General features: G+C 49.7%; 1 protein-coding gene across 1 annotated transcript in view; it reads right to left on the bottom strand.

Moving 5' to 3' along the window:
• Window positions 1-13,344, bottom strand: part of Cfap45 (cilia and flagella associated protein 45) — a 23,406-nt gene extending 10,062 nt beyond the window's left edge. Inside the window, exons 1-7 of the mRNA NM_001024882.2 lie at window positions 13,287-13,344; window positions 7,309-7,434; window positions 5,637-5,779; window positions 3,416-3,560; window positions 2,900-3,070; window positions 1,485-1,663; window positions 208-337 (exon numbers count right to left, since the gene is read on the bottom strand). Of these exons, the coding sequence (NP_001020053.2) occupies window positions 208-337; window positions 1,485-1,663; window positions 2,900-3,070; window positions 3,416-3,560; window positions 5,637-5,779; window positions 7,309-7,434; window positions 13,287-13,289 (897 nt within the window). The 5' untranslated portion in view covers window positions 13,290-13,344. The remainder of the gene's footprint in view (window positions 1-207; window positions 338-1,484; window positions 1,664-2,899; window positions 3,071-3,415; window positions 3,561-5,636; window positions 5,780-7,308; window positions 7,435-13,286) is intronic.

Raw genomic sequence — 13,344 nt, 5'->3', positions numbered from 1 at the left:
CTATCCAAATCACAGTCCGGCCCCAGCATGATGCCATGACCAAACAAATGTTCCAGACAGCAATTAAGAAGCTGATGGCGGTGATGATGTGAAATGAGCGTATGCCCTGGGAGGAAAAAAAAATCACTCCATACCCTGAGCCCTGAAACCTTGGAGGGCTTAGCTGCTTGTGCTGGGGAAACGCAGCATGGTCTGGTGGTCTGTTACCTGCAAATCTTCCTCCTGGAGCCGCTCCAAATACGCCAGCATCTGTTCCTTTTCCTGTTCACGATGCTCGGCCTGAAGCGATCTCTCCTCCTCATTCTTTTTCATCTGTTCCACAATGTGCCGTTTTCCCCTGGGAGAATACAAAACCACAGTGACTCTGAAGTTACAAGTCCAAGTCTCCACCCTGACTTCTACCCACATAGCCCCCAAGACAGGAGGTTTCACAGGTACCATTTGACAAGTGTCTCTTTGTCATGATCATGCTTCCTGGGTCCAGACTAAAGTCCTTTCCTCCAGTGTCCTGGAACACAGGTCCTCATTTTGCTGTGTTAGTTCCCAAGTACTCCTGCCTGAGATTCCTCTTATCTGTCTGCCCAGGAGTTACCCTACATCCTAACCCACCTTCTCCCTCCTAGTTTAATTTAACGAGCCTCTGGAATCCAGCTTCTCCCTAAGTCACCTAATGGTCTGGGAAGACAGATTCCTCCTCCCTGATTCACAGAGAGCTTTGTAGATTTCAAAGACCAGGATCTCTAATTCCTTTAGTGTTTGTCCTCTATTGTCTTCCAACCTGACTCTCATGCCCCCTCGGCCTACTGTCTTTTTGTGTAAGAACTTATAACACTGAAGACTCTCGGCTGCCGATAGACAGGCCTGAACCCTGCGGTCCACTCAGCAAAGCCCTCTTTTCAACAGTAAATCCAGGGATACTGATTGGACAATCAGAGCCGCCTGCCTGTGACCCCAGGGTGCGATAAGTGTATCAGTAAACTTGGGGGCATCTAAAGCCTATGGCATGAGTAAAGAATGGAGGGGTGGGAGTAGACAAGACAAAGATAGGAATCAAGCAGAATGTGAGCTCAGATTCAGATGGGGTACTTGAATGCTTCGTGTGACAGACGAGACTTAGCAGGAGCAGAAAGAGTTGCCTGGAGAGCGGGTTTGAGCTCAGTCAGCATCAAGATCGGGAGCGGCCTAATGAGGCAGAGTGTTCCTTCCTTGGATCTGCTTATGAAGACTTTGTAGATGGTGGGGAGACAGGTAGAGTGGGTGACAGGGGGCACTGAGAGAGGACACTGAATTGGAGTACACAGAGAAGCACCTAGTACAATCTATACATAAGCCTTACAGGGTGTATGATTCCCTGTGTCATTCCCTAAGGGATGAGAGCTATGGGTGCCTCAGAACCATGTCTTGCCTCTTTGCTAGGCTACCTGGACCTGAAGATCCTCAGAAAGGACTTATGGGGGAAGTGACGAAACCCCACTTTTACCTACCGTATTCTCTCCTCCCTCCTTCTCCTTTCCCGGTCCTCCTGCCTTTGAAGGGATTGCTGCCGGTCTATCTCCATCATGTGGTCCAACCGCCTCTCCTCTTCGTCCAACTCCTTTTTTATCTGCTGCTTCTCCAGGATCTGGGCATCCCGGATTGCGTGGCACTTGGCATTCAGAATAATCTAGGGAGTCGGGGGAAAGCATTCTGGGCTTGGGGATAGGTTAAGGAAGGAGGAGAAATGAGTGGGTGGGAATGTAAAAGGGGAAACATGGGGGCAGAGCCATGTCCTGGAGATGGGCTTGGCTGCTGAGTTCAAACAATAGCACCTTTCACTCACCAGGTAGCTCAAACATTTACCTGTGGGTTTTTTCTAATAATTTATTTTTAGTTAATGTTCATTGATGTTTTGCCTGCATGCATGTCTGTGTGAGCCTGTCAGAAGCCCTGGAACTGGAGTTACAGATAGGTGTGAGCTGTCATGTGGGTGTTGAAACTTGAACCCGGGTCCTCTAGAAGAACAGTCAGTGGCCTTAACCACGGAGCCATCTCTCCAGACCCTTATCAGGCACTAAGGTTTATTCAAGCAGAGACAGCACCAGTAGGGGTACTGTAGCATTCTGAAGGTAATGGATCGGCCTTTGGAAGGAAATATGACTAACACAGTGATAGCGTGTTCACCTACATAAACACACATATAATCTCCATAAGGTGTTAGAGCTTCGCAATTCCTTCTCAAGGAACCATGAGCAGCATGTTATGCTTAAGGAAGCCAAGACATTCCAGCAGAAATTCAACCGGTACATTTTTTTAATCTAGAAGAGCCCAACATGCATAAAAGAAACGGGAAACCATGGTGCCCTCCTTAAGAACCAGAAAGTAAGAGCTTTGGAATAATAAAGCAGGTACAAGTAGAGATTTACCGGAGAGATGGAAATCAGAGATGATGAGGGGCTTGGGGAGTCGGCGGGGGTTTTTGTTGTTTTTATTGGTCAACAAAGGGAGTGACACGTAAGTGAATTACAGAACGGCATTTCAAATGAGCTCCCTGATCCTTGTGCTCCCAGCTAAAGGAAGTATTCTGGGCATTTCAAAAAGAACCCTATTGTCTCCACCACTATCTAGGGCCAGACTTGAACTAACAGGATAGAGACGGAAGTGAGGAGTGAGATCTCTATCAAGCACGGTTCACAAAGACGCTCCCACATCTTAGCCTGTTCAGTGCTGTGCTGCCAAAATGTCTGCCAAGTAGTGCTACCGTCATTATTTTACGTAGACATGAGGAGGCTCAGGGAGGGTGGGTCACGTCTCCTCCTATCCACGCGAGCCCCGCCCACGCCAGTCCCTCACCTTGTCTCCTGTGTGAGTAAGAGCACCGAGGGAGCGGCAGGGAGTCCTCAGGTAAAAGGGAGAGACCCACCTTGCTCATGTCCTTGAGCTCCTCCTCCTGCTCCATGCGAAGATTGTTGGCTCTCTGCAGAAGGTTCTGGGCCCGAGCCCTGGCCACCTCCTCCAGGTCACTTAGCTTCTTGTTATTGTTCCAGGCCATTTCCTTCTGCTTCATGATCTTCTTGCGAACTGTGACTGCATCCTAAGGGAGACCAGCCTGGGGTTGGTGGGGTTATTCCCTGTTAACTTGCCTGCCGCAGGTAACCCGAGAAGAGTTCTCTTCGGTCCATCACTGAATCAGAGCAGAGAGGTCTCACGGCCTGGCTTTGTTCCCATCCACCCAGTGGTCCACATGCCACTCCCCTATCTCAGGGATTTCCTCCCAGTCATCAGATGTCCAACATTTGTTTATTAAATGCACATGCACGCCTTATTTTAGCATGCCTTAACTGAGCTTATCCCGCCCGCTATGAAAAGCTGGCTTCCCTACTCCACTTTCCTATTCTGCCACCCGTCCACCAAGGACAGAGCTATGGAGGTAAGTTACCAAGATGGCTTCCTTCTCCTTCTTGAAGGCCTGCTCTCTGGCATTCAGTTCTTCTTTGGTCAGGACGTGGGATGCCCATTTGATCCGCTCAAACTCCTCAGGGCTGATGATTAGAGATTCCCCAGAGGGGTCCTCTGTGGGAACACTGACATAGGAAGGACCAGCATTAGGGAGGAGGGCAGGCTCCAAGCTCCCTCCTCTCTTCTCTTCCCCATACTATGTATGCTGAGACAGAAGAGTCTGCAGCTCATGGGCCACTGAAGGGAAGGGTTTCAGGTGCGAAGCAGCTGATGCTGCAGACCAAAAGAGACATTTTGTGTCTTTCTTCCTATGGTCCATCCCGTGTCGCATTCTCTATGTGACTGTCAGCGACCTGTCCTTGTGTTTCCGTAAGTCCACCCTGCCTCCAAGCATTTTCCTCTGAGCCCCACCACATTCTGACTCGTTTTACAGCCCACTTCAGGACCAATGGTGCAAGGTCTGTTTCGAGCTTCTTCAGATGGAGACTGATCTCTGAGCCAGTCAGTACTAGGCACTTTAAAAGCAGATCGTTCCTGATGCTGGAATAAGGTATAAGGGAATGCTTGACGTTGAAGTGGATGCTGGTGGGAAATCTAAGTATCTCTGTCCACCCAGCCTGGATAGAAGCTTTGAACCCTAAATATTAATTAAAAACTCTGATCGACAGACAACTACTGGGGACGTGTCTCTGGAGCTCTCCGTGTAGCTACCCAACGCATTCAACAAACCTACAGCTAATTATAATGATTAGAAATAAATAACATGCATTAGGGGTGGGGGAGGGAGCAGCTGAGGGGGGAGGATAAAGCTGCTTCTGGGCGGGGCAGTTTAACAGGTGCAATGGCAACAAGACGCAGGCGATCTGAGACAGGAAGTGAAATCTCTTCTAATAAAAGCTGGGGTGGGGGTGGGGACGGGGGAGGGTTGTCCTAGAAGTAGGTTCGCTTATTAGCAAGGTCTTAGACTGCACCAAGTGGTGTGGCCCAAGACAACGGAGGGTGGGAAGTGACCCGGAGCAACCTGAATCTAAGACAGTGGATCTGAACCATGACCAGCCTGTCTGCAGAGAGGCCAAGAAGTAGGGCCCCTCAGGCCACTGCCCACATCTGGCTGTCAGATGCCCAGGCTCGGCTAAACAGAGGCCATAGTCAGGTTCAGCTCCTGCACAGGGATCCAGCTGTGTCTCTTCAGCTTTGAAGCCATGAGCCAAGGGCTTCAAACTCAGCAAACTGATGTCATTCATCATCCAGCAATGGCGCCAGAGCGGTAGGGATGGTCAGAGAGCACAAGCCTAGACACAAGTGCCAAGCCACCAAACGGCAGTGGCTCCTGGCACTTGGCTGAGCTCAGCCTGTGCCCTGCAGGAGACTGATGGCGCTGTTCCAGTCCAGAAGTAAAACTGAGCTAACCCCAAAGGAACCTGGAGAGCCCCTGTGAGTTTCCTCTGGTAGCCTTGAGTCTGGGAAGAAGCCAGAGTGCTAATTAGGCATCTGGTCAGTTCCCCTTTGCTTTGGATTCTGGATGGAGCCAAAAGGAAGTGACTCATCGTTCATGGCCCTTCCCCAAACGCACTGCTGATAGCCTAGAGGCACTGCCCCCCTGCCCTTTACTTTTAGAGCCTAAAGCGTGCTTTCCAGTGAAGGGCGGAGAGGGCCGCCAAGATGGAGGAGAAAAACCGCTGAAACAAGAGGAGCATATTGATATGTTTTTTACATATGGAATTATGTGTGTGTGTGAGAGAGAGACAGACAGACACAGACACACATACAGAGAGAGAGAGAGGACTGTTAGAGGGAAGAAGAGGTTTAAAGTAGGAGAAGGGAACTATAGCAGACATTGGAATATCTCTGTCATGACAGCAGAAAGGGACTATTTGGAGGAGTACGGGACCATCGAGAAGAGGAGAGGGAAGACACGGGGGAACGGACAAATAAGAACCAAGTATATAGATATAATAAAATATCATAATGAAATCCATTTTTGTGTACGTTAACCAAAAATAGTTTTGGTTTGTCTTGTTTTTAATCGACACAGGCAAACCAAAACAAAATCTCGAAAGGAAAAGAAAAGAGGAGACGGGTGGGTAGGGAAGCAGATGGAGCTGGGCTGTCTGGATGGAATCATCCCGGTGGCCCAGTCACCCTGCATAGAGGCAGCACAGTCTGAGCCAGGACCCAAGGCCTGTGCCCTGGGGACTCACATGAGTTCTCTGACCATGTCTCTGGTAATGAGCTGGATTGTCTCCGGCTTGTGGTCCAAGCCCAGAGCACTGAGAGTTTTCCGGATGGCATGTTTATCACGGATCACCACGATAGGGCTGTCGCACTTGTCCTGGGGTGGAGGCTATAAGATCAGAAAGAAGGCCATAGAAGATGGTCACTCCATTTCCCACTGACCCAATACAAATCTCAGGAGTGACTCCTTGGAGGCTTCCACCCCATGCAGCCACAGGGGCAGCTGGCTCTGGTATAAGTGACAGAACACCAGAACAGCTAGGGTATTGGACAGCATCCTGGCCGTCTTCATCAAAACATGGCTTGGGTGTGTTCCCCACTGGCCTGACCTTCTGAGAACGATACCTTTTGTTCTTGGGCAGGCTTTCCTCCCAAAGATGCCGGAAACTATGCTGAGAGGTGGGGAGGAGAGGGGCTGACAGTGTGTATCTGTACCTATGTTAAACCCATCGGGTTGAAACTTTAAAAGTTGGTGTCTAGGTTATCTCTCCAGGAACATTTCTGGTCTTGTGAAATTCTTGGACCACCCTATGACTTTGAAGCAACACAACATGTTATGGATAAGTCTACACTATTAGTAATTTTTAATCCTTTCTAATGATTAACTTTTTTTTAAAGCCATTATCAGGGGAGTTAGACATAGCTAAGTGGCCTAACAGGAACTGCCTTTAAAATCTAACGTCATTGGGTCAAGCACTGTGGCATATACCTTTGAGCCCAGCAACTGGAAGCCAGGAGAAGGACAGCTGGTTTAAACCAGCATGGGCTACACACAAGACTCTTTAGGAAACAAAATGTGGTTAAGGAGGACACTCGGGATTCAGCAAAATGAACACAGATCAGATGTTTTTTTCAGATTTTTCTAACCTCAGAAGGGTTAGCAAGAAAATACAGTTTCCAAATACAGGAAATTTTAGGTGCCACAGATGCTGTAGCTGACACCTGCATGGCGTCCAGGGGGTAGCTTTGACTGGGTCACTTTACACTGTCCCCTGAGCGCTACTGCCACCTGGTGTTCGTCTCTGCTTCCACAAGGGCACATCGAAGCAATGCTGCAGGCCACTTCTGCCCCCTACCGCCAACTGCCTGGACTCTCGGTTACCCATAAGGCCAGCCTGGACTCTCGGTTACCCATAAGGCCAAAGAACTTGGGCCAGGAAAGGACTGGTAAACAAGCAGGACTATTCCTGGAGCTCTGGGCCACTCCCCACCCTCCTTTTGGAATAGAAAACTCCATGAGGACCCTTCCCCTCACAAAGATTCTGTAAGTGTAATTACAGAATTGCACCCTTTTAAGTCTTGCCTTCACCAGTGGCAAAGACACTGCAGAGTGGGAGATCTTCCAAGGGGACCCTCTAGAAAGGCTTCTTCCACTCACAGGGAGAGCAGGAAGAGACATCAGCTCTCTATTCCCTGGCCTACCTATGCTCCTATGCTACCAGAAGTGGCCCATCTTCCTCTGTGTTCTCTCTCTCTGTCACTCCTGCCCAGCTCTCCAAGTGTCACTCTTTCTCCTTCCTTCTCATCAACTGTCACAGGCACCAAAGCTGTGCCGAGGAGCACTGCACCTCTCCCTTTCTGCACTCCAGTAACCATCATTGTCCTAGTGGGGAGTGGGGTCTACTGACGATGAGTTACCTTGACACCTCCAAAAAGGCTCTCGTCTACCTCAGAGTTCATGGCTTTGGTCCGATAGCGAGTCCTGTTCCGTGACCGGTTGGAAGCGGTGGAAATAGAGCTTGAGGCATCCCCTGTGCTTAGTGGCTGCAGGTAGAGACAGAAAGTCTGGTCATTAGTACCCGGTGGCATCCAGACCACAGGCAGCAAACATTTCTCTAGCCTATGCTGAGAGCTAGAAGGGCGAAACCTCTTACAGAACATGTCTATATAGGTCCTGAAATGTAGGGGCAGAGCATCCCCCATGAGGAGAGCTCTGGGAAGTGCACACTAAGTCTGCAAAAGGGCATTTCTGCAGTCTCTGGAGCTAATGAAGCCAAGTTGGTCCCAAGGTACAGATGAAAAGGTGGAAAGCATGGGTGGGGAGAGGGAGGGAGGCTCCCTGTTCCTCGTCCCTGCACACAGGCACAGTCTCCCACAAGACTGGCCTTAGAGAGGCAACTGCGCCTTATTTCCCAAGAAAGCATAGGTCCTCTTTGTGGCCAACCTTTGCAGCCTCAGCTTTAGGACCCTTTCATTAAGGACAAACCACCCAACCCCCTTCCTGTTTCTTGAGCAGGCTGGGAACTGAAGGAAATAAAAGCTATAGAAACTCAGCTCAGCATGTGACGGCTGGCAAACTTCAGGTAGTGGATGAACAGTGGTTACCCACTACAGTCAGACAGAGCAAACGAAAATAGAATACTTTTCGATGTGCCAATAGCTTCCTATGTTTGGCAAATTACCCTGTCTAATGATTGTGGGAGACAAGGACCATACCCAACGACAAAAGCTGAAAACGTCAGGTCTTGCCTCCCTAGTCAAGTAGGGGATCTAGGCAGAGCCCCTGACCTGACAGCAACTGGGGAACCAGCGATGAGAGACACTGAATGAGGAAAGTCTTTTTGACCCAGCCTGGCAGGAGCAGCCACATCCGGAACAGCGCTGATAAGGACGCCACCAGCATGCAGCCACCAGCATGCAAAGCCAGCAGCAGCTTTGAGGAGCGTGTGCCAGCTCCGTTCTGTTTCGACTTTGGCCTCCGTTACAGCTGAAGGGGCTCCCTCTGTTCCTACTTTTCAAACCTCGTTTCCCTGCTGGTACAAAATCAGTGGGGCTCTCCTAAATCCTCTCGGAATATTCCATCCCACTTAAATAAGAGTCCTGGTTCGGCGGCTTAAAACCAAGAACCCAGCTAATCACAACCTCCAGTCCCAGTGGTCAGTTCAGCTTCGCCTTGGCCCTGCTGAGAGTAGATATCTACATCCGGGAGGCAATTTCTGCGAAGGCTTCTGGATAACCATAGCCTTAATCTAAAGCTGATTCATTCGTTGCTTTGAAGGAGCCCATACCCGTCTCAGCAAAGCTCTGTGAGCTGAGTTATCTTGGGGGAAATGGTCTAGACATGTTGGGTCCCTCCGAGTCTGGGAATCAGCAGCCCCAGGGGGATGGCGTAAACGGAGAAGCGAGCCAACCAGGTCACTGAGTGTTAGTGACTCTTCAGGTCACTAAACAGTGTTTTTGCAATCTCCCGTTGATCTGTCATTACCAACAAGACCCCCTCCCAGCACCTGCAGCACCTGTGTTTGGTTTTTACACTGATTATTCGTCAACTGGCTCTCTACCAAGCAACGAGCACAGCTATGCGCGCCTTCCCCTCAATGCCCAGCCAGTGTAGGCTTCCGGAGGGAACCATCTTCGGCCAGCCCCAAGGGAGCAGAGCAGAAGAGCCTAGATTTGTGAAGAGGCAGATAAGGGAGCCCCGGGTGACGCCAAGAGCAGCCTCTGAAGGGTTGTTGTGAAGGGTTGTTGTATGGTGGGTGGGTGGTGAGCAACCGCTCCCCCTCCCACTTAAAATTAGACTATGAGGAAATGAACGGAAAGGCCATGGGTAGGACTGCGAGTAAGCCCTGGGAATACAGGAAGCCAGCGGAAGGAACGCGAGGGGTGGTAGTGTTTGAGTTCTCCATAGAGTTAAGGAAGGCGTGTGGGGTCTGACACATGGCAGGAACCCAACTCACATGTGATACAGAACAAGGGATGAAATTAAATAAGATGACCCCTTGAGGACTCTAGAGAAGACTGAGATGAACGCCTCTGGGGAACGCGTCTTTCTGACTCCGAGTCACTCCACCATGCCGCGTTTTCTAGGTCACGTGTGTGGATAATAACATATACGAGAGCACTCCGGAGTGCAGATGGGAAGTGTTACAATTGTTTTCCCATCTGTTTTCCTGTTTCTTTTCAAGGACTCCCCGTGTGTGCCATTGTGCACGGGACTGTAGGTCCCACATTGTAGAGACTGCCTTCTCTTTCCTGCGTCCTTGGTACCCAGGTTGGAGGAAGTCACCACAGGAAATAATCCACTGTCTGAACCTCGAAGTCAGAACAGAGGAAGGAAAGCAAATAACCACAGAAAAGTTGCCACTAGCAGGCCAAGGGGTGGAGAGGGGAGGGGAGGGGCTGGGTTGTGAGCGCCCGCCCCGTCGTTGGGTAACTAAGAAAACCTCATTTAAGAACTGCTGACTTTGAAGCCACAAGCCTTACCCCAGGGCTAGAATAACCAGTTTTGCCAAGAGTAACAAGAAGAGCTTGGGAGGTCACTGTGTAAACACGCTAGGGGGGAAAAAAATGAAGAACCAAGCAGAAATGGAAAGTTGGATCCCTCCGGACCAGAGGCTGTACTCAAGCTGTCCTCTGAGGAGAAGGGCTGGCTTTCTTTCTTGCGTGACTAGACAATATCCCCATGACACTGAGCAGTGGCTGGCCAGAAGCTGCCTGGTCTGCTTGGAAGGAGGCAGCCATGGAAGGAAAAGCAGTTGTCTCCAGCTACCAACAACGGAGGAGGGAAAGACGGACTGGGGGCAGAGAAGCAGGCAAGTCCTGAAATAAATGCTTATCTTAGGGACCCAGCTGCCCCTCCCCCTTTCTTTACCACCTCACTCCGGGAGCACAGAATTTGCTCCAAACAAGGTTACTCATACAGGGACTCTGGGGCAGAAAGATTATGTTAAGTGGATATCGATGAGACAGGGAGAGCTCCATAACATACAGTTTTTAAGAAAACATGGATTTTTTTTTTCCCAATTGGGGGGGGGGGGGACGACACACCTGAATCTCATTCTATAACTGAATAAAGCAGTCAAAACTTTATTGGGGAAAATATATTCTAAGAAACATGTAAGTGGGGGTTGGGGACTTAGCTCAGTGGTAGAGTGCTTGCCTAGCAAGCGCAAGGCCCTGGGTTCAGTCCTCAGCTCCGAAAAAAAAAAAAAAAAAAGAAAGAAACATGTAAGTGTAACTTTAATCTTTCTTTCAAAATCTTACTTTTAATGATGGTTCTTAAACGCTTTAACCTCCCTTTAGTCCATCACCCACTAGAGGTAGTGGGAAAGAAAAGATATGGATGGGGGTGGGAGGAAGTGGACTTGTTTAGAAAAGTTCTTTGGGGGGTTGGGGATTTAGCTCAGTGGTAGAGCGCTTGCCTAGCAAGCGCAAGGCCCTGGGTTCGGTCCCCAGCTCCGAAAAAAAGAAAAAAAAGAAAAAAAAAAAGAAAGAAAAAAGGAAAGAAAAGTTCTTTGGAGCAACTGCCGTCTGTGTTGTCTGGCAATCGGCAGTTCAGTTCACAGGTTAGCAGCTGTGGCTCTATCCACTCGAGAACACTCGTGGATGCACAGGCTGTCACGTGTGGTAGGGTCCAGCTAGTAACAGCAGTGACCTAGCAGAGACAGCCAGGCCTCCGCAGGAGGGACCATGAGGACCAACAGGAGTTCTCAGCTGCGCCTCTCTCAGCAAAGTGAAAGTCAGCGAAGACCAGAGACCCACAAGCTCTGCACAGCTAGCTCTATAAGGAAGCCTGTCTCGGCCTCGAGTCCTATTTATATCCTCCACACATCGAGTGTCCTCCACATGTCTTGCCTCAGCACGTGCTATCTCACCTGACATCACTCTTCCAATCAGCCCATGTGTGTGGAAGTAGCAAGAAACTTCAAGTCCCGACAAATGCAGCTCAACTACACGGTGTAAGGCGGACCAATACATGTGTGTCATTAGCAAAGAATCCTTCATCTCGTGTCCTTTCACACGCTTGCTTTAGCAGAACATCCTCTCTCCTGTGTCTGCTTCAGTGAAACATTCCTTCACGAGTCTGCCTTAGTCTTTCACCTGTGTCCACTTCAGCTAAACGTTCCTTCACTGTTTACCCCAGCAAAACATCATCCAACCGACTTTCCAAAGAACCCCTAAGTTTCACTTCATGTAAGTGTTCCTCTAGGGATGTTGGTATGGAGGGCTGGTTTGGTTGCAAAGTGCTCACTGCACGGCTGTGAGAATCTGAGTTCAGATCTCTGGCGCTCACATAAAAGCCAGGCATAGCATTGCACGTTTGTGATTCTGGCCACCCACTACCCCCGGCCCCACATTTTGGGTATTACCACCTTAAGAGGTTTCTTACATTGAATAGTTTTCGGCAATGAATAGGTAACTATTTTATGGCCAAGAAACATAGTAAAAAGAAAGCTATTTCTAGTTGAGAACAAAATATATCTGTATATGGCAGGACCTAGGGTGTTTGGCTTAAATGCAAGCAAGACTAGGCCAGCAGGAACAGGAATAGGTCGGTGTGGAGTTTCCCTGACGTAAGTACAACACCTGTCAACCAAACAAAGACAAAGGCTATTCATTCTTAGAGGTCCCTCCCCACTCACATCCAGTTCCTCTTCCACATACAGAGTCAACACAGGCTGACAAGGTCCGGCTTCAGATTCTTGGCCTGGGTGTATTTCCCATCCCACAGACCTGGCTACTAGGAAAGGAAGGATCCTCTCACATCAGGCCTCTTGCCTCTCTGAGTGATCCACCCGGTTATCCTCTTTCTTTAAATGGACCAGGTTGCCCACCTGTGACATATTCCGTGAACATGACACCAGGGTTGGAAATGAGCCTCTTGCCTCTCCCTCCAGAGGATGCCATTAGTCTTTTTCCTTTGAGGAGTCCTGGGAGCTTGTCTATGAGCCACCCCACCACCACCTCTTCTCATTCCTCCATGCTCTCAAAAAAGCTTGTGAGTGGCAACACACACACACACACACACACACACACACACACACACACACACACTGCTGTACTGAGGGAAGAAAATTAAATAAATGTACAACCGAAAGGGAACCCCATCACTACCCTCCAGGGAGTCCTCAGAAGTTCGGAACCCAGCTTCTTCTGAAATCCACTAAATCTCATAAGAGCAAGGCAGACACTGAGCCAAAAGTATGCCTACAAACACAACCCAGTTATGCGCCTCAGCCACCTAGGCTGCCAGACATTTCAAGTAAGTTCCAGGAACCACACGCTCTAATACCTGTCCGCAGACCCTCCTAACCCCTCAGAGCCAACCCACTAGGGTGTAGGCTTTCATGACTCCTACGAGACCTATGACCGTGACAGACCACCCCGGATCAAGGCATGTCAGGACTGGCAGACTTATCCCAATCATTCCCCCAGGACTTTGTCAACCTGGGATCCTCTTCATTCATTCATCCATTCATTCGTTCATTCATTCATTCACAAACACTTATGGCATTCCCATAAGCTCTCCTGGAACATTAGGTGCCTTTCCCATGATCACCCTGCTGGTTAACAGCGTAGCAGGTTATGGAGACCATCGTCTGGCCTTCTAACCAGACTCAACAGGCTCTTCTCAACATCACACCGCACAGCCCAAGAAGACTCAGCTCAAGAGGATGGGGGAAGAGAGTGCACCACATCCCCCACTCAACCGTGCCAGACGTTGCCAGTCACTACTAAGTCTTTTGAGACTTCCTTTACTCCATTTCCAGCCGTCGTCCTGTCCTCACTCCCAGAGCTTCCTGTCTTCCCCAGTCTCTTGGAGAAAGTCCTAGCTTTCCCTCTCAGAGCCCCAAACCACTCCAGTACTCGAGAACCACAGCTAACAAGAGCCTCACCATCTCTGTGGCGGCTTCAGCAGCAGGCGCCTCGACCGGCTCCGCCGGAGCTGACGCG

The sequence above is a fragment of the Rattus norvegicus genome, chromosome 13, assembly GCF_036323735.1.
Source record: "Rattus norvegicus strain BN/NHsdMcwi chromosome 13, GRCr8, whole genome shotgun sequence".
NCBI lineage: Eukaryota > Metazoa > Chordata > Mammalia > Rodentia > Muridae > Rattus > Rattus norvegicus.
The sequence above is the reverse complement of the archived record's forward strand: the minus strand, read 5'-3'. Positions and strand labels throughout refer to the sequence as shown.